Source organism: Stigmatopora nigra, chromosome 20 (assembly GCF_051989575.1).
Source record: "Stigmatopora nigra isolate UIUO_SnigA chromosome 20, RoL_Snig_1.1, whole genome shotgun sequence".
NCBI lineage: Eukaryota > Metazoa > Chordata > Actinopteri > Syngnathiformes > Syngnathidae > Stigmatopora > Stigmatopora nigra.
The window spans coordinates 5,081,216-5,102,561 of record NC_135527.1 but is presented as its reverse complement, the minus strand read 5'-3'; the positions used below and the strand labels follow the sequence as shown (position 1 = coordinate 5,102,561).

Genomic DNA, 21,346 nt, shown 5'->3' with positions numbered 1-21,346 from the left:
TGTGTGTCAGCTTGTCATACTACTATTGAAACGAAGCAGAGTGGTGCCGCGGAAGCGTGCTGGGCCCATGACCCAGAGGTCAATGGCTTGAAACCATTCTCTGCTACGTACCATCATTTCTTTTTTTGCAGAAGCAAAATACCTCATATATATATATATATATATATATATATATATATATATATATATATATATATATATATATATATATATATATATATATATATATATATATATATATATATATATATATATATATATATATATATATATATATATATGTATATATCTCATGACACCTGTGAGTTCGGGGCGCGTCACATACCATGACACGCCCATTTCTTTGTTCACCTTTACCCGCCTAAAGTTTGTACCTATGTCACATGACGTTCTGTTGATAAAACTAGCTCATCTGTTTGGGAATTCAAACTGGTCAGGCCGGAGGATGGACACATCTCCCAGTGCTGGCTATTCTGACCCCCTCCTTCAGCTGAAGTCCGGTAAACCTCATCACGACTGACTCTGTGTGCTTACTTTGATCCGAAGTTATTGGATGTATACTCCCAGATGAGCCCTTGATTTGTCCAATTGTGATCTATTATGTGGGTTGATAGGTCATGTTGTACCCGTGATTTTCCACGGGTGGCAGTATTTTGCCTTTAAAAGACGGGTGAAATAATCAGACAGGTCCTTTGTTGTATTTCAATTCAACTTTAGTTATATCAAAGCAATTCACACAAAACATAATATACAATAACACTCAAATATATACATAGTAACATATTAACAACCCGTTATAATCCAAAGCAATGTACTTGCTGCATAAATGATTATAACTTATGAGTATTGTAACTTGTTACCTTTTGTTCCGGCCGTCATATACTGCATACTTATTATGCTATCCTTATAACGGCGGCCGAAAGTAGCCTGCTGTAAACAATGCACCCGAGACTCGCACATTCACGCACACACATAAAAAAAGTAAACAACCAGCGGTCGAAGGTCGCTCGCTTTAAACAATACCCGAGACTCGCACATTTACTCGCACACATGAAAAAGTAAATAACCAGCGGCCGAAGGTAGCTTGCTGTAAACAATACCCGAGACTCGCACATTTACGCGCACACATAAAAAAAGTAAACAAGCATCACTAAGCATTACGTTCTTTCTCACATGCTACTTATTGCCTCTTGCACATCTCACACTCAATCGATATTCAAAACAAAGCAACATACCTTTAAAAGACGGGTGAAATAATCAGACAGGTCCTGTGTTGTATTTCAAACCAACTTAGAGAAATGTCTGAATAGCCCGTTATTATACTATACCAGTGGTTTTCAAAGTGGGCGGTACCGCCCCCCGGGGGGTGGTGTGAACTTTCAGGGGGGCGCTGACGAATAAACAGGCGAATGGGGGGCGTTGAAATAGTGAAGGGGGCGATGGAGCAATTACAGTAAAATGTGACGTTGGTGTTTGTAGAAAGACCGGAAAAATTGATTGTCTGTAATAAAAAGTCGACAAAAAACAAGCTTTATTGAAACAAGAAACGTTGTCTGCTCGAGCGCTCACGAGCAGCGCGCATATACCGTATATCACTAATTGTCGCGAGTTTATCGTCGATGCAGGCGACTGCGGAAGCCACCACCATCCAGTCAGCCGCAGAGGAGCACACAATAGCGCGCCGGCAACGCTTAACCACAGACGTATGCGCACAGCGACCGGCTTAATGCATCAGCTATCAATTTTTATGATTCGAGGTGAAGAATAAATGATAACCATTTTTGTTTATTAAAATAGTTTTTTTTAGTCTTCAAACTGTTTGTGATTGAAGAATCAACCAATTCTTGTGACATTTAGCAATTTAGTCGTTCTAGCGTTCGTTGGAAAGGGGTAAAGAGGGGGGCGTTGGCATTTTGGCCCGGCGGTGAAGGGGGCGGTGGCCAAAAAAGTTTGAAAATCCCTGTACTATACCAAGGTCTATGACCATTGGTTAATCACTGCGTGACTTGCGCGTGCCCATTACGTCATCGCCGTGTGTTTAACGCATGCTACGCGGCATGAGTCCCTTTTTAACTTAACACCTGCACTCATGTATAACATCAACTACTTCACCCTGTCACACTCTCCCCCACAAAAACAAATGTCGTCCCGACATTAATATGCTCCCAAACATTTCCACTTTGGTGAGCCGATGCTCATTAAAGTCCAGGCGGCACGGGCCACAGTTCAAATATAATCCACAACTCGTACGGTCCACGTTTTACTGGATGGCACAGTAATCACAGTCCATAACAGTCCATAACAGTCCATAACAGTCCATGACAGTCCATGACAGCATCATGCACGTCGTCCTTGTATGTTCAAGCTTGTTGGAGTCCAAACAAAAAAGGTGGCTGCAGGTAATATGGATGCAGGTGTACTAACCAAGGGGCCACTCCTGGTGCAGGGTAAACAGTTAGCCGCTCCTGCGGTGACTGAAGATGGTCATAGGTCGTACGTCGTGGTGGGTGTCTCTCCCTTCTCGGCCGTTCATCAGTCAGCGCCTCAGGTTCCGTCACGGCGGTTGGCGGGGAAGTCTCTGATAACTGCTCATCACTAGGACCTTCAAGAGGAGGGTTTGCTCCCTCACCAGGCAGGTCCTCCAGCTGATGGTCCTCTTCTACTTGTACTGGTCCGGAAGCAGGGCCCCTCACTTCGTGTGTCTGGTCCACAGGCAGTGGCCTGTGCTCCGGCTCCATCTCTTGGGTACCTCTCTCATTTAGCTGGCGTAGCTCATAGTGGAAATCATCTTCGTCATCGCTTTCTTCGTCTGACTCCTGATGAGATGCCGGCTGCTGTTTCTTTCTCGGCGTCCTCGTGCCGATTTTCCCTTCTTCTGGTGTTATCTCAACGGGCAAATGGTCACAAGACATTAGTAGATTTCTGTGCAGAATTCTGGAACGATCTTTACCTCTTTCTGGCCTAACTTCATAAATTGGTAGGTCAGATCCCATTTGCTTCACCACTGTGTGAACTGTATCTTCCCAGAAGTCACGGAGCTTCCCAGGTCCTCCTCTTGGTGTCAGGTTTTTTATCAGGACGCGTTCTCCTGGTTGTAGCACAGAACTCCTTACTTTAGTGTCATAGTGCTTTTTACCTTTTTCTGCCGCTTTCCGTGCGTTCTCGGTGGCAATGGTGTACGCCTCCTCCATCCCTCGTCTCCATTTCTCCACATAGTCCTGCTGTCCATCTGTATCGGACCTGTTGCACAGTCCAAAGAGCATGTCCACTGGGAGCCTCGGCGATCTCCCGAACAGTAGATAAAATGGTGAATAACCTGTCACATCACAACGGGTACAGTTGTAAGCATGCACAAGTTTGTTCAAAGACTCCTTCCAATTCGATTTCTGTGTCTCAGTCAGTGTTCTGAGCATCTGCAGTAGTGTTCTGTTCATTCGTTCCACTTGACCATTACCCATCGGGTGATACGGTGTTGTCCTTGATCCAGCCATACCACTGAGTTTCTTCAGCTGGGTGAACAACTGGTTTTCAAATTCTCTTCCCTGATCATGGTGGATACGTACGGGGAACCCAAACTTCAGAGCAAAGTCATTGAAGATAAGGTTTGCAGCAGCTTTTCCTGACTTGGTGGTGGTGGCATATGCTTGGACAAAACGTGTAGTGGTCAACTATGACGAGGATATTGTTATGATCTTGTAAATGGCCCCAAAGCAGGCGAGATAGAAGTCCAGTTCTTTGTTCACCTTTATTGATACGTGCTCAATTCAACTATATACAGTTCGTGTCCTGGTGGTACTCCTGGCTGTTCCTTCTTCCTTTTACCAGTCTGTCTCTTGCCGTAGTTCAAGTCCAATCCTGTCGATGTCCTGGGTAGTTCTCCTCCAATCCGGGTCGATTATCCTTTGGTTTCTTGATCTCCTTGCGGTCTCAGACTTGGTAGTTCCTGGGCGAGAAAAGGGCAATGAATCAACATAGAACAATGGCCTGTACCAGGGGTTGCTTCAGCGAGCGAGCTGAGATTACGATCCGGCAGCTGGTTGGGTATCCGGTGGCCTTATATCCTGGCAGAACCTTGATTGCCTCCACCTGGCGCCACTCCGCTCGTTGGAGCTGCGCCAGTGATTGGTCGGGCTGGAACACCCCGCCACCAGTCACGTCTGAGGCCTGACATTACCTCCCCCTCTACGCGGGCCACTTGGCCCGCCACGAGGGGCCCCCGGGTGGTCACGGTGGAAATCCTCAATCAGTTCCCGGCATAGGATGTGGCGGGCAGGGACCCAGCTCCGTTCCTCGGGACCGTAGCCCTTCCAGTCGACGAGGTAATGCATGCCACGGCCCCGGCGGCGAGCGTCCACCAGCCTCTCCACCAAATATGCCGGGCCTCCATCGACCATTAGTGGAGGGGGTGGAGGGGGATTGGGTGGGTTCAAGGAACTCGAGGCTACCGGTTTAATCTGAGATACAAGGAAAGTGGGGTGGATACGGAGGGATGGTGGGCGCTTTAAACGCACTGCGCAAGGGTTGATTATCCGCTCAATCTTATACGGCCCCACGAAGCGGGGAGACAGCTTCCGGGACTCTGTCTTAATGGGAAGATCGCGGGTGGACAACCATACCTTCTGGCCAACAACATAGGTGGGTGCTGGGGCACGACGGCGGTTTGCCTGCTTCTGGGCAAGGTTTGAGGAGCGCAGCAGTGCAGCCCGGGCCTTCTCCCATATAAGGCTACATCTGGTCATGTGTGCCTGGACGGAGGGAACTGCAATCTCTGCCTCCAGCGAAGGAAAACAGGGGGGTTGGTAACCTAGTGAACACATGAAGGGAGACAGGTTAGAGGAAGCGTTGGGGTGGAAGTTGTGCGCATACTCGATCCATGGTAGCTGTTCGCTCCAGGTGGTAGGATCGGCATGAGTGGCGCAGCGGATAGCCGCCTCCAGTTGTTGGTTAGTCCGCTCACATTGGCCATTAGATTGAGGGTGGTAACCTGAGGAGAGGCTAGGGGTGATCTTTAACGCAGCACAAAAAGCCGACCAAACATGCGACGTGAATTGTGGCCCCCGGTCGGAGACCACGTCGGCAGGAATTCCATGTAAGCGGACAACGTGTTTTACAAGGAGCTTGGCAGTTTCCAGGGCTGAAGGTAACTTGGGTAGGGGGATGAAATGGGCTGCTTTGGAAAAACGATCGACCACTGTGAGAATAACGGTGTTACCCTGGGACTTAGGGAGGCCTGTGACGAAATCGACCGCAATATGGGACCAGGGACGGCTGGGGATCTGGAGAGGGAGAAGATAACCCGAGCTTGGCTTATTAGAGGTCTTATTACGTGCACATACTTCGCAGGCCAATACGAAGGATCTTGTGTCCGCTCTCAATGTTGGCCACCAGAAGCGTTGGCGCAACACCGCCTGTGTGCGGGCAACCCCCGGGTGGCAGGTAAGCCGTGAGGTGTGGGCCCATTCCAATATCCTTGGACGCATTGGTGTGGGAACAAACAATTTCTTTCGATTACCTCTCCTAGGGTCCGGCTCCACATCCTGGGCCCTTAACACCTCCGCCTCTAACCCTATTTCCATACTGGCCAGAATGCGGGAGGAGGGTAAAATTGTCGGAGACTCTCTCCTCGAGTCAGGGGACTGAAAAACGCGGGACAGGGCATCTGACTTCCCGTTCTTGGAGCCAGGAATATAAGTCAGGGTAAAATCAAACCTATTGAAAAACATGGACCATCTAGCCTGGCGAGGGTTTAACCTTCGGGCCGACCTGAGGTATTCCAAGTTCTTATGATCAGTCAGCACCACGAAGGGTAAACTAGCCCCTTCAAGGTGGTGTCTCCATTCCTCTAGGGCCAATTTAACGGCGAGCAGTTCCCTGTCCCCAATGCCGTAATTACGTTCGGCTGGGGACAACCTACGGGAAAAAAAAGCGCAGGGGTGTACTTTCCCATCTGCTTGCCCGCGCTGGGAGAGGACGGCACCGACGCCTACCTCTGAGGCGTCAACCTCTAACTGAAACTGTAACTTAGGATCTGGGTGGGCGAGGACGGGGGCGGTAGTAAAACGGGATTTTAGGTCACAAAAAGCCGCCTCTGCTGCCTCCGACCAACAGAACGGGAGCTTTGTGGAAGTTAGCGTCGTGAGGGGTGCAGCGACCCTGCTATAATTTCTAATGAAGCGTCGATAGAAATTAGCGAACCCCAAAAAACGTTGTAACTCCCTTCTACCCTTTGGCGTGGGCCACTGGGTCACCGCCTCCACCTTACTGGTGTCCATCCGCATCTCCCCGGCAGCCACCACAAACCCGAGAAAGGTAGTCTCCGAGACGTGGAACTCACATTTTTCTGCTTTGACGAAAAGGCGGTTCTCCAACAAACGTTGCAGCACTAAGCGTACGTGCTGCACGTGCTCCTCCAGGCTGTTGGAGAATATCAAAATGTCGTCCAGATAAGCGAAAACAAAACGATCAAGCATGTCCCGGAGGACATCATTTATCAATGATTGGAACACTCCCGGGGCATTACGGAGTCCAAAGGGCATGACCAAATATTCAAAATGGCCCTGGGGGGTGGAAAAAGCCGTCTTCCACTCATCCCCCTCCCGAACCCGGACCAGATGATAAGCGTTTCGAAGGTCCAACCTGGTGAAGCTGCAAGAACCCTGCAGCAGGGTAAAAACGGAGTCCATGAGTGGCAGCGGGTAATTCCTTTTAACCGTGATTTGGTTTAAGGCACGGTAATCAATGCAGGGACGCAGTGACCCATCTTTCTTGTCCACAAAGAAAAACCCTGCCCCAACGGGGGAGGAGGACTGGCGGATCTGTCCCGATGCTAATGCCCCGGAGATGTAATCCTCCAGGGCCTTCCTCTCCGGCCGGGAGATGTTATAAATCCGGCGTCGAGGAAGTGAAGCACCGGGTAATAGGTCTATCGCACAGTCGTAAGGCCGATGCGGAGGAAGCACGGAGGCTTGGTCCTTTGAAAACACTAGTGAGAGGTCCCGATAAGAATCAGGCACTGCCGATAAATCCGGTGGTTCAATCTGGGGTGGCGGTAACGGGGGCAATTGGGCTGCCTGGAGGCAGTTGGTATGACATGATGGACTCCAGGACACCACCTTGGGAACCTCCCAGTCGATTCTTGGGTTGTGCCGTTTTAGCCAAGGAAGACCCAGCACAATAGCCGCCTCCGGGCAGTCCAAGACGTAGAAGCATGCCTTCTCCTGATGGTTTCCGGACAAGCGCAGTAGAACGGGGTCGGTGCGTTGTTCCACTTTGCCAATGGTACGCCCGTCCAGTGCAGTAATCTTAAGAGGCTTCTCGATAGTCCGGGTCCCAATTCCTAGTTCTGCAATCAATGAGCGGTCGATGAAACTCTCGTCCGCACCGCAGTCGACAAAGGCTGTGGTGTCAAGAATTCTTCCCCCCCAGGAAAGGGAGGCTGGCAGGATACAACGATGGGAGGACTCCCCAATGGCCTGGCTCACCATGACCTGCCTAACTAATGGTGAGCACTCCCTTTTACCGGGCGGGCAGGGCATGACCGCGAGAAGTGGCCTCCCTGGCCGCAATTGTAACACAGCGAATACTGGCGGCATCGTGAGCGTTCCTCCTCCGACAAACCAGCACGTCCTATTTGCATAGGCTCTGACGTCGTCACAGGAGGGGTTGGCGTCGTTGTTGCGGGGGAACCCGGAAGCGAGCGTCGAAGACCAACCCCGGCGCCCCTCCATGAATCGCCCCGTCGCTGCTCCTGTTGTCTCTGTAGTTGGCCGTCGATCCGTATGGCCAACTCCACGAGCTCTTTTAGGGAACCTGGTTGATCTCGGATTGCCAACTCCTCCCTCATAACCACATTTAGGCCCTTCCGGAATATGTGCCGGAGGGCACTATCATTAAACGTGCTCTCGGGGGCCAGGATTTGAAACTCCACGGCATATTTAGCGACGCTCCTGGACCCTTGCCTACAGGCTTCTAAACGATCAGCTGCCTCCCGGTCGCCCACCGGGTGATCGAAAATCCTGCACATCTCATTTGTAAACAGTTCGTAGGACGAGCATATGTGTGAGCCCTGATTCCATACCATGTTCGCCCACGCCAGGGCTTCACCGCGAAGACACCCGATCAGGTAAGCTATTTTGGATTCGTCAGAGGGGTATGAGCGGTATTCCAGTTGGAACACCAGCCGGCATTGAAATAGAAAATGACGGCATGCGCCCAGATCCCCACTGTAAGGGGCGGGAGGGGAAGCCTTGGGCTGGTGGTATGGCAATATCTGAGTTACCTCGGGAGCCACTGTGTAGGGCTGTGCCCCCGGAGAGGACGGCAAAGGCGTCTGTTGAGCCTGTAAGGCTCTTATTTGCTGCGCCATGTTTGACATCTCGGCACAGAGGTACTCCATCATTCTGGTTTGCTGGTCCGTACCTCCTGTAGCTAGGTTGTTCGACGCTCCATCTGCGCCCGCGGGATCCATGCTTCTTATGGCCGGATCGTACTGTTATGATCTTGTAAATGGCCCCAAAGCAGGCGAGATAGAAGTCCAGTTCTTTGTTCACCTTTATTGATACGTGCTCAATTCAACTATATACAGTTTGTGTCCTGGTGGTACTCCTGGCTGTTCCTTCTTCCTTTTACCAGTCTGTCTCTTGCCGTAGTTCAAGTCCAATCCTGTCGATGTCCTGGGTAGTTCTCCTCCAATCCGGGTCGATTATCCTTTGGTTTCTTGATCTCCTTGCGGTCTCAGACTTGGTAGTTCCTGGGCGAGAAAAGGGCAATGAATCAACATAGAACAATGGCCTGTACCAGGGGTTGCTTCAGCGAGCGAGCTGAGATTACGATCCGGCAGCTGGTTGGGTATCCGGTGGCCTTATATCCTGGCAGAACCTTGATTGCCTCCACCTGGCGCCACTCCGCTCATTGGAGCTGCGCCAGTGATTGGTCGGTCTGGAACACCCCGCCACCAGTCACGTCTGAGGCCTGACAGATATATTCATATCCGCCTTTACATCTATCAAGATGAAGAAAGTCAATGCAGACCAGCTCAAAGGGTTGTGTTGTCACAATATTTGTCAATGGCGCTCTCTGTTCCTGGCATGGTTTCTTTTGTTTGAGACAATGGCAGGTTTTCGTCACATAATGTTCAATATCAGACTGCATATACGGCCAGAAGAAACGGTCACGCACAAGGGATACTGTGCGGTCGACGCCCTGGTGCCCCATATTATTATGCAACTCTTGCATGACTGTTCCTCGATATTGTTCTGGCAGGACCATCTGGTTACGGGTCGTTGTGGTTCTGCACAGAACCCCGTCACTGTCTATTATCAATTTCTCCCACTGCCTGAGCAAGCATTTTGTCTTTGGGCAGAGCGCCTTCAATTCCTCAGCCGATGGCTTACCACCTGACCGCTTATAATTCAACACCGGACGAATGACCAGGTCCAATTGTTGTGCTTTCCTTATCTCTTCTTTTGGCACAGGGTTGATTGACGCAGCAGCTGTCGCCTCTACATCTGTGACTGAACAACAGATTTGAAATGAAGGCGGCATCAAAGGGAATACTTCCTGTGCCCTGACTGCTTGGATCGTGGCAACGATAGCATCGGGTGGCAGTTCCTCAGAACATTCTTTCATCAAAGCCTCAACATCCAGCGGGAGCGTCCCTCCCTGGCCTATATTTTATTGTGAAGTGGAAATCGGCCAGTTCTGCCACCCACCTAGAAGTGGTTGCATTTAGCTTTGCAGTGGAAAGAATGTATGTGAGTGGGTTGTTGTCGCTATATACAGTGAATGCTGTGGCATAGTACAGATAATCTCGAAACTTGTCAGTGATCGCCCATTTTAGGGCCAAAAATTCCAGTTTCCCAGAGTGCAAGTGATAATTCTTTTCAGCTGCTGTCAATGTGCGGTAGCCGTAGGCAATGACTCTAAGTTTACCATCCTGTTTCTGACATAACACTGCACCTAACCCTTGGTGTGAGGCATCACTATGTACGATGAAGGGCTGGGTAAAATCTGGGAACCCTAATACTGGTGGATGGAGCAGGCATTCAATCAATTGTTCAAGCGCCTGCTGGTGCTCATCAGTCCACACGATCGACTTGTTTGACGGAACGACATGGCTTGGTTTCTTTGTCTTTGTTTTGTTTCGGGCATCACTTTGGTCCATTTTCAGAAGGTCATACAGACAACTCGCTCTTCGGGAAAAGTCTTTTATATATTGTCTATAATAAGTCAGAAGACCAAGCATCTTTCTGAGTTGACCCACAGTGTGTGGTTTGACGTCTTTCAGTGATCGAACAGCTTAAAAATCTGCAGGATCTATTCTACTTCCCTCTGCCGAGACGATTCGACCCAAGTAGCGAACCTCAGTTTTGAAAAGATTGCACTTGCTGGGTTTTAGTTTTATCCCATACTCTCTGAGGCGACACAACACTCGTCTCACATTTTCTACATGCCCTTCAAAAGTCTTGCTGAACACCAGCGTGTCATCCAAGTAAGGGATGCATATGTTGTCCTGGAGTCCTTCCAGGCATTCTTCCATGCAACGCTGAAACGATGCAGGAGCGTTCATGAGACCAAAAGGGATACGTATCCACTCATATAGTCCCCAGGGGGTAACAAAAGCAGTCATTGCTCGGCATTCCTCAGACACAAATCCCTGGTGATAGGCCTTCCCCTGGTCGAGGAGGGAAAACCAAGAGTTTCCGCCCAAGCTGTCCATGATGTCTTGGACTCTGGGGATCGGCTGCCGATCGGGATGTGTCTTTCTATTTAAATCTCTGTAGTCTACACATAAACGAAGGGTTCCATCTTTTTTCCTGACACACACGACTGGCGAGGAGTATGATGAGTTTGACTTTCTCACCCAGCCTTGTGCTATTAAGTCATGGAGATACCCCTTCATCTCTTGGTACAATGGTCGGGGCACCGACATATATGAACGCTTGACTGGCTCAGTGTCTTTGAGTGGGATAGTCATTTGTAATCTGTCAATGCGGCCAATGTCATTGTCTGAGGTGGAGAAGGAGTGACACTCTTCTCTCAGCATTCGTTTGACTATTTGTCTTTGCTTCTCTGACAAGTGACTTACATCTACAGGTGGGTCCCATTGTTCACCCGTCTTGAATGGGGTCTGAGTGCGGGTATGGTTCACTGCAATTGGTGCTGGGGTTGGTTCAAAAATTTCAGCAGGAAGTATAGTCAAAACGCTTTGTACTGTGCCAATTACAGTGCGCCCGGGTAAGACAATATCATGGCCCGTTGGATTCGAGACATCAACTTTGATTACAGGGGAAAACCCTTTTCTTATTCGGACCAAGGTGTCGTTGAACTCAAGACCATCTGGCCACTGGGAATTCGCATCTGGTTGGAACAGCACACTTGTGCCCTCTTTAAAAGGTGTGGAGGCTACCCGACACTCAACTTGAATAATGGTGTGTTTGGGTACCAAGACCCTTTTCTTCTTAGTTCTCACCACATATTGGTCTCTCTGTTCCGCACTGACGGCCTGAATCAAAGTCTTCACCTCATTTCTTTTAAGACTGGGGAAAGCACTACTCACAGCAAGGTGCTGTTGATGTACTTCAGTCTGTGCCAGAATATGTTCAATGACATTAAAACCAATAATGGGATGGGACAGATGATGCCCGCTGGTTACCAGCATTGGGATAATCAATGGTTCTTCTCTGTTTACCATTGAGACTAGATGGAATGTTGTCTCCACCCACCCAATAAAAGGCATCTCAATCCCATTTGCTGCAATCAATGTCAGGTCTGCAGATGTTTCTAATATTTCTGACACATTTCTCAGTTGCACGTCAGGTAAATATTCATCTTTCCACCTTTCATCAATGATTGAAACTTGTGAGCCTGTGTCCCATAATGCTTGTAGTTGGTGACCATTTATGTAACACTGCACTAGACATTGCCTTCCAACTAGAGAGGTAATTTTATGTTGATGACCTATTATTGCCGGGGGTGATCGGTTGGGAATGCCTTTATCTCTGCGGGGAAGTTCCCCCCGGTCACTATGTGGGAATCGTTGGAACCTTTCTCTCTTCATGGTTGACCCTCGTCCCGCAGGGGCAACCATTAGTTGTTTAAAGGGGCTTCTCTTTGTGGCCTGACAACTCGTCTTTTACAGCCAGCTTGGAAATGTTCTTCGCTTCCACACCGATAGCAATGTATGCACGGAACATCTCGCCCTTCCTGCTGGCAGACAAAACACCTCCTCGGGACATAGGCGGGGCGGCCTGTGTTCCAGTGAGGTGTTGGTGGCTGGTTGTAATAATTTTGTCGGACCGTAGGTGCCTGGGGGTCCATCACTGGTCTCCTGCCAGAGGGCGAGGGGTAGGACTGATGCTGGAACCGAGTCTGTTGTAACGCCTCTTTAATCTGAGCGACATCGGCACTGAGACCTTCAAGAGGCGCGAAACGGTTATGCAGTTTGGCAAGCTCCGCTTTTACTTCCGGAGACATTTTAGCTTTTTCTTCGGCAGGCCGATTAGAAGGTAGCAGGTCTTCCGACTGTACCTGGTTCACTTGTCTCGCTGCCTGTGGAGTACTAAGCTTCTTTTTATTTTTTCTTTCTTCTTCATTAGCGCAGGCTATGTTTAACCTGTCCAATAATAGTTCATCGGACGTTTGGCAGTCCAATAAGAGAGGCTGCATATCCATGCGTATATTGTCGCTCTGAAGCCCAGTGAGTATTGTGGGTAAACACATACGCTGTACTAGGCTTGGGTCGTACTGAAGCCCCGATTCTGCCTCACGGGATGCAAACAATACTTTCTATCTCAGACCCAACACTCGCATGAAAAAACTTTGCGGGGTCTCCCTGATCTGCTGTGCTTCCGAAGTTAACTGTTTGTAAAGGTCGGTAGCACTCCTCTCCTGAAAATGAGCACGGAGAACGCACTTGAGTGTGGGCAGGGTAAGATTAGCTTTTTCTTCCAGATAGTTTCTGAGTTGTAGACCAGGGGAGATAGCTCTGATCACAGCGTCAACAATTTCCACGTCCTGGTACCCCCTACTCGTTCCCTTTTCAATTTGGTGAACCAGACTGGAGAAGGTTAGCTTGTTTTTCTGGCCTGGTTCACCTACTTGACCCGCAATCTTAAAATCTTTCCGCCAGTATGAGCTTGGCGGGTACTGGGGAGGCACGTCCCTTTGAATGTCCCCCGCGGCGGGTAGCTGGGGCAAAGATCCTGGCTTCCCATTTTCAGCCCCTTTGCCTTCATGCCTCATCTCATCTATTTTCTCCTTCAATTTTAACAACTCAGACATACCTTGATCCTCGTCTTTGAGTTTGTTCCTTTCCAGGTGTTTATTAATGTGACTACACAATCTGAATTCTGATATGCGTTTCGGACTCCCTATGTTAAGGAAATCACATATTTCTAACAGGTCATTAACTGTTAGCTTGTGCAACATTTCTTCTACCTCTATGCGTACTTGCTCCCGTTCCATTTCCATTTTCTCAACACGGTAGGAGTTTGGTTTATGATGCAAAAGTGTGAGCACTGAACTGGCACGTTTTTACCGTCTCTCTGATGATCTCTACTGGCCTCAGATGACGAGTACTCTGCCAACTTCACGTCCCTTTTCACCACAATGCCTCTCCTCACTGTCTTGTTCCTGGATGTGGTTGGTTCTGCTGGCTCAGCATTCAGTAGTCAGGTTGTGAATACTGGTCATCTAAGCAGCAATCCCAGCGGTGCCTCCAAAAAATGTTGTACCCGTGATTTTCCACGGGGTGGTAGTATTTCGCCTTTAAAAGACGGGTGAAATAATCAGACAGGTCCTTTGTTGTATTTCAAACCAACTTTTGTTATATCAAAGCAATTCACACAAAACATAATATACAATAACACTCAAATATATACATAGTAACATATTAACAACCCGTTATAATCCAAACAATGTACTTGTTGCTAAAACGATTATAACTTATGGGTATAGAAACTTGTTACCTTTTGTTCCGGCCGTCATATTTTGCATACTTATTATGCTACCCTTATAACGGCGGCCGAAAGTAGCCTGCTGTAAACAATGCACCCGAGACTCGCACATTCACGCACACACATAAGAAAAGTAAACAACCAGCGGCCGAAAGGAAGCTCGCTTTAAACAATACCCGAGACTCGCACATATACGCGCGCACATGAAAAAGTAAATAACCAGCGGCCGAAAGTAGCTTGCTGTAAACAATACCCGAGACTCGCACATTTACGCGCACACATAAAAAAATAAACAAGCATCACTAAGCATTACGTTCTTTCTCACATGCTACTATTGCCTCTTGCACATCTCACACTCAATCGATATTCAAAACAAAGCAACATACCTTTAAAAGACGGGTGAAATAATCAGACAGGTCCTTTGTTGTATTTCAAACCAACTTAGAGAAATGTCTGAATAGCCCGTTATTATACTATACCAAGGTCTATGACCATTGGTTAATCACTGCGTGACTTGCGCGTGCCCATTACGTCATCGCCCCGTGTTTAACGCATGCTAGCGGCATGAGTCCCTTTTTAACTTAACACCTGCACTCATGTATAACATCAACTACTTCACCCTGTCACATATACACTTTAAGTTTGTATCTAGGTCACATGAAACTTTGTTAATAAAACTAGCTCAACTGTTGGGGGTAGTAGCTAGGGATCCGAACTGGTCAGGCTGGGGGATGGACACATCTCCCAGCGCTGGCTACTCTGACCCCTCCTTCATCTGAAGTCTTTGAAAATCTCATCAAGCCGACTCTCCGTGTGCTACCTTTGATCCGAAGTTATTGAATGTATATGGTTTTAAACCTGACATCATTACAGTAAAAGTTGGTTGAAGACAACAACTAATCACTGTGATTATTTCTCGCTGTGTTTCAGCAATATGAAAATGCAGGGTGCAATACTATTTGACCGGTTACCGGCTAAATAGCCCCTGGGACTATTTGACCAGTCAACGGCTAAGGAGCCACTGCCATATATATTAACATGGGTTTTATACTCGTGGACTGCAACACACATCATTGATCCATTTACAAATAGAATGTTTGAATAAACCTTATGAATGATAATAACACACTTTTATTTCTGTTAAAAAAGAACACAACATATCGACAAAAATCAGCAATTCGGACACAATGTGTCTCCCATTAGTGATGCCCCCCTCCCCCGAAATTTCCAAATATAGATTGAATATTATACATACGTGAAACATCTTATTTAGAACGGAAGGTTGGCATTACGGGAAACTGTCTTTCCCATCACGCACCCCTGACCGGAAATGCGAGGAGGGAACAAAGATGGCCGTATAGAGGGCGCTTACTCTGCGAATATTTGACTTTTTGCCCGTCTGATTTGTCGTTTAATTTCAGTCACTTAACTAAACTGAAGTATTTACGACGTGTCTAGCATTTAATAACTTTACGGATTCAACATCAGTAACCCATCTTAAAACTGTGCCGCCATGAAAACAAAAACATCAAAATTGCAGGAGGAACTTTTTTGATGTAATAGAGGACCTTACACGTCACCAGCACCCTGTTGATTGCAAATTAATGCAAGCAAAAGTTATTCTTCACAGACTAGAAGGTAGGTTCATGTTTGATGAGCATTTGCTCGGCATGTTTTATATTATCCGTGTCCAAATGTTATGAATTGATGTTGCAATTTGCAATATATGTGAGACTATTTAGGTATGTGTACATTTGATTATCTCCCAATTCCATTTTAAAAGCCTGCAATTGGGAATACTACCCGCGAATTAAAACAATTTGCGTGTGAAGACTGTGATTGCGTCTATTGGTCCGAAAATTCATGAAACAAAATAAACCCCCACCCACTCAGCCGAACCCCAATTTACAAATTTCTCAAATTTAAAAAAAGAAACGCCTGTCTTCTTTGATATTGTATCATTTTAGCTCCACCCTCAAACATGCACAAACCCTGAATCACTAAATGAAACACAATATATAAAAATGCGCAAACATTTAAATCAATCAACATAATCTGAATTCACCACTATTTTGTTTTAAATTGTGTACTGGATGACTGGATCGAACCTAAAACGTGACTTTTCTTGTATACATTTTTGCAAAATATTCAACCATGCTGTGATAATAAACTTGTAAAAGTAAGAACAAATATTTCCCGTTTTTGACTACATGTCGGTATACATATCTTTTTGTCTTTGCAGGTTTCAGGGAAAATCTTAGACCTGATGGGCAAGAGTTTGTTGGTCTTAAAGAGGAAGTTGAGCTCCCCCAAATCAAAGAGGAGGAGCCAGGTTTCCCTCAACAACAAATGAGAGAAGAGTGACTTCCAATCAAGATGTAGGACGATGATGTCACCTGGTCAACCTGTGAGGTGTCGATGAGGCAAGGTGATCTTGGCAGAGCCAGGGGAGGGGCAGAACCTGCAAACACCTCCTCATGGCCCCGAATTAAAGAGGAGGAGCCAGAGTTCTCTCAACAAACAATGATAGATGAGCAACTTCCAATCAAAAATGAGGAAGATTATGCCACCTGGTCACCTGGTGAGTCCGTGAAGTGGGATTATATGGGCGTGGCCAGCGTAGGGGTGGAGCTTCTGAGCGGCAGCTCAACAGACGGATGGCAAGCAGAAAGTTCAATTTCTCCTTTACCAGATAGTGACGACTTGCTTCACGACGATGTTAACGATGAAAGTTTTAAGGAAAATCCCAGAGGTGACAAACTCAGCAAATGCGTTCAGTGTGGGAAAACATTTGGGAAAAGGTCTAATTTGAAAAGAATTATGATGAGCCACATGGGTGAAACAACAATTTTTTGCTCAGTTTGCAGACAAAGATTCATCCCCAAAGTCAAATTAAAACGCTGCACTGGTGATAAATCATTTTCCTGTTCATTCTGCGGTAAAGAATTTTCTCAAAAGAAAAATTTACAAAGACATACGAGAACCCACACTGGAGAAAAACCATTTTCATGCTCATTTTGTGGTAAAACATTCACACACAAAGGGAGTTTAAAAGTACACGCAAGAACCCACACTGGTGAAAAAACATTTTCGTGCTCAGTTTGTGGTAAAACATTTACAGATAAGGGAATGTTAAAAACCCACATAAGAATCCATACTGGTGAAAAACCATTTTCGTGTTCAGTTTGTGGTAAAACTTTTACAGATAAGGGAACGTTAAAAGTACATACAAGAACCCACTCTGGTGAAAAACCATTTTCATGCCCAGTCTGTGGTCAAACCTTTTCTCAACGGCAACATTTAAAAACCCACACAACAACCCACACTGGTGAAAAACCCTTTTCGTGCCCACTTTGCGTTAAAGCTTTTTCTCATGAGCACGATTTAAAAAGACACACAAGAACCCAGACGGGTGAGAAACCATTTTCGTGTTCAGTTTGTGGTCGAAAATTCACACGGAAGGGAAGCTTAAATAGTCCCGCAAGAACACACACTGGTGAAAAAACATTTTCATGCTCAGATTGTGGACAAACATTCACACAGAAGGGAAACCTAAATCGTCACGCAAGAACCCACACTGGCGAAAACCATTTTCGTGCACAGTTTGTGGTCAAGCATTTACACAGAAGGGAAGCTTAATGAGGCACGCAAGAACCCACACTGGTGAAAAAACATTTACCTGCCCAGTTTGTGCTCAAGCATTTGCTTACAAGGAAAACTTAAAACAACATTTATGCACATGACAACCCACATTGGTGAAAAAAACTTATTCCTGCGCAGTTGATGACACAAATGTGGGAAGTAGTGGCCAAAAAACAATTGCTTGCTTGTTGGGTTTATTCTGTTTTATTATTATAATAGTTATATTAATTCATTTCTTTATTAAATCAATCTCTTTCTTTTCTTTGTATTAATTCATTACTTTGTTAAATCATTCTCTTTCTGTTTTTCAAAAGTCTTGAGGTCACGCCAAGTCATCTTTAACCTAGACAGCCTGTTCCAGGATGGTTATACAAACAATCCACCCAATCTGGGTCCTTGAGATTTGGTGGGCCCTTGGTGACGAGGACAGGGCTATTCGGACAATAACAAGAATATTGTTATCGTTATGTAACCGTACACTTCGGGTTTTTCTGTATGTAACGATTATATGATTATGATTATATTATATGATTCTTAGGTCAAGGAGGTTGTATAATTACTCTAATCTAAATGTTGTTAGGTCTAGTCCCTGTTTTTGTTATTAGTAAAATACTTTGATTGTTATTGTAGTCCCAGATGTTGTTTTTACTCATACGTGATGGAATGATCAACAACTCTGTAACTTGTGACCATAAGAATGGGACGAAAACGTCTATTCGAGGAGACGTTCGGAAGTTGTAAGGGACACTTGCTGTAATGCTCCCCTCCGGAGGCTTTTTATCTGTTGTATCCATTTCTATTTAATTAAATGTCAATAATTGAATAAGATGTCTTCCTGCAGTTATTGATAATTACGGACGAAGGTAATTATTAATGAACCTGACATTGCTTCATCAATTTCTGCATGAAAGGCAATTATATTCTTCATTTTAATTTTTTTCGTTTTAATTTTCAATTTTCTGTAATATAATTCCACACTATAAAATATCTTCAGTTAAAGACATTCTTAAGAAATTTTAAACACTTCATCTTGAAAATGAAATTAAACTATTGCGTGTTATGAATATTATAATTTATATATAGAATCTAGGATGTGTCTTCTTCTTGTAGAAATATGGTATAAAACACATTTAATTTTCTGTAAAAAAAATGTATAATGTCTTTATACTTTTGTCCTTTTATAAAATGTATCATGTTTTTAAACCAATTCACTGCAATACACATTATTTTGGTCGTTCCAATAAAGCTCTCTTTTGGGGAAAAATACTTTTTGGGTTTGATTTTAACAAAATGTTTAGTTTTAAATGTTGAAAGAATGGACAAACATTATTTTGGTCGTTCCAATAAAGCTCTCTTTTGGGGAAAAATACTTTTTGGGTTTGATTTTAACAAAATGTTTAGTTTTAAATGTTGAAAGAATGGACAAACAAAGTAACTAGAATTAAATAACACAGACTTGGGTTAACGAGACGTTGAAAACAGTTGAGCGACGACATGCACAGGTGAAGGCAATCACAAGAAAGAGAAAAAGCCAAGAAGAAATCTTTACAAAACAACACAAACCTAAAAAAAGATTTTACCAGGTTTATATCCAGGTAAGTAATTCCATAAAACACAAACATGCCCTTCCTATTTTGCATAAATGAACATGCTTAGGTATGTAAATATATTCATAGTTATCAAGGTAGTATATTTATGATAAAACCAATGAGAAGCAATTTTGTGATGCATTCAAAATACTATACATTGCCTCCATAATTTAGTCATATATGACTTTTTGCACGGCAACAAGCTCGTCAAATAAGAAACTAATTTAAATTAACTTGATTACGGTGCAGATGTGACACGCTAAAGTATTTAAATTATTAATGATTGCATGTGTGATGTACAACTAGTTTTGGATTGGAAGTTTATCAGTGTTCGATTATTGATGCCTTGATCCAAATAGCAAGAGTGACATGTTAAAGTCTGAATCGGTATTCGATTATTGATGTCTCGGTGCACATAGGTGGAGGCACGGGAGATTTTTAGTCATTACAGTAAAAATTGGATTGAAGACAACGACTAATCTCTGCGGGATTATTTCTCCCTGTGTTCAAGTTATGAAAATGGAGGGTGCAACACAGACACACTCCAAAATAAATTGAATCTAACCTTACACTAAACTCAATACTAATTTTGTTTTACATTTTTATACCTTTCTTCTCCCAGCCGGAATGGCTCTGTTTGCCCCGCCTCCACCCTGACTTTCGGATACAACCTAAAGAGGGTTGTTTGCTTTTGTCTTCCCTTCAAAATATTCCGAAAATGATGCACACAAATGTCCTCACAATAGGATAACGCGCGGCCACTTGTCAACGAGTAGTATAAATGGTGGTCCGTGCATTTTCTCGTAGTGCCTTCAACGAATCAATCCAACCCTCAAAAACTATTTTATGGCTATAAAACCTCGACTGCAGCTACAGCTGCAACACATAAAAATAATCAATAGATAAATGCATAATAATGGGCATAATCCATTTCCTGGAAGCATTTATTGATTAAATAAAAATACTGGAGCTTACAACCGGGCCAGTGGGGTGATTTCCCCGGGAAAAGACAGCGATGGATGTCAATGGTGAAATGGCAAAAAATGCACTAAACTGGGGTAAAATCCACTCCCTAGCAGCATTCATTGATTAAATACAAACACTGGAGCTTTTCAGATATCAGAACTTGGCCCACAACTGAAATATTATTTAGTATTATAGCCATATTTTACTCACAAAAAATCCTTTTTTCACTGTACACAATATCCATCCTCTTTTCTTTCTTCTTTTATATTGCCATCCAAGCTAATGCTGGAAGTCAAGCATGTCCTGTCTGGCATAGTCCGTCTTGAAAATGGCTTTAGATCAACACAACAATATATTTGCTTGTGCAGCCCGCTCCAAATACAGTTTGGTAGCTCTGGCTAATGACTAGCCTCATAGTTGGTGAAAGCGATGACGTATCCCTCCACCTGCAACAAGGCAATGACGTATCCCTACGCCCGCTATATTACATTGTGGTGTTGCCAACTCGAAATCTGATTGGTTAAAGCAACAGTCTTATCGACGCTTGTTTTAATGCAGCAGGGCCCGCAGAACTGATTGTGAAGGCTGTGAGGCAGATTTCTGACCCTGGCAACAAATAATGGCTCAAATGTGGTTGGTTGAATGCTTCAATATGAAAACACACACCTAGAAGTAGTGCAACCAGGAAGAAAGGAAGCTAACAGACAATTTGGAATTATTTAATAAGTATTGATGGACAATGACATGATTCAGATATTTCTTAGGGTATCAGAGAAGGCCTTGAAGGCCCCGACGGCCCACCACTGCCGTACAAGTGTAATGAGATTGAATGCTTTCACCATGTAGTGCACAAATATCAACAACATACAGACAAAAAATAATCAACAAATAAGAACTAAGCTTCAGCCCAGTGATGCAAGTGGTTAGCACATCGACCTCACAGCTCTGGAGTCCTGGGTTCAAATCCAAGTCGGTCCAGCTGCGTGGAGTTTGCATGTTCTCCCTGGGCTTGCGTGGGGTTTCTCAGGGTACTCCGTTTTCCTCCCGCATTCCTAAAAAAGCATGCATGGTAGGCCGATTGGACACTAAATTAACCTAGGTATGAGTGTGTGCGTGAATGGTTGTCTCTTTGTGCCCTGCGATCGTCTGTTCACTGATTCAGGGTGTCACCTGCCTCTGGCCTGAAGTCAGCTG

At 45.4% G+C, this 21,346-nt stretch overlaps 1 protein-coding gene across 1 annotated transcript; it reads left to right on the top strand.

Annotated features, from left to right (window-relative positions):
- Nucleotides 1–15,527: 15,527 nt before the first annotated feature.
- Nucleotides 15,528–17,773, top strand: LOC144213398 (uncharacterized). The gene is made up of 2 exons (XM_077741843.1): nucleotides 15,528–15,593; nucleotides 16,198–17,773. Exon 2 carries the CDS (start codon nucleotides 16,374–16,376, stop codon nucleotides 17,592–17,594), a length of 1,221 nt encoding a protein of 406 aa, XP_077597969.1. The 5' UTR covers nucleotides 15,528–15,593; nucleotides 16,198–16,373; the 3' UTR covers nucleotides 17,595–17,773.
- Nucleotides 17,774–21,346: the final 3,573 nt, after the last annotated feature.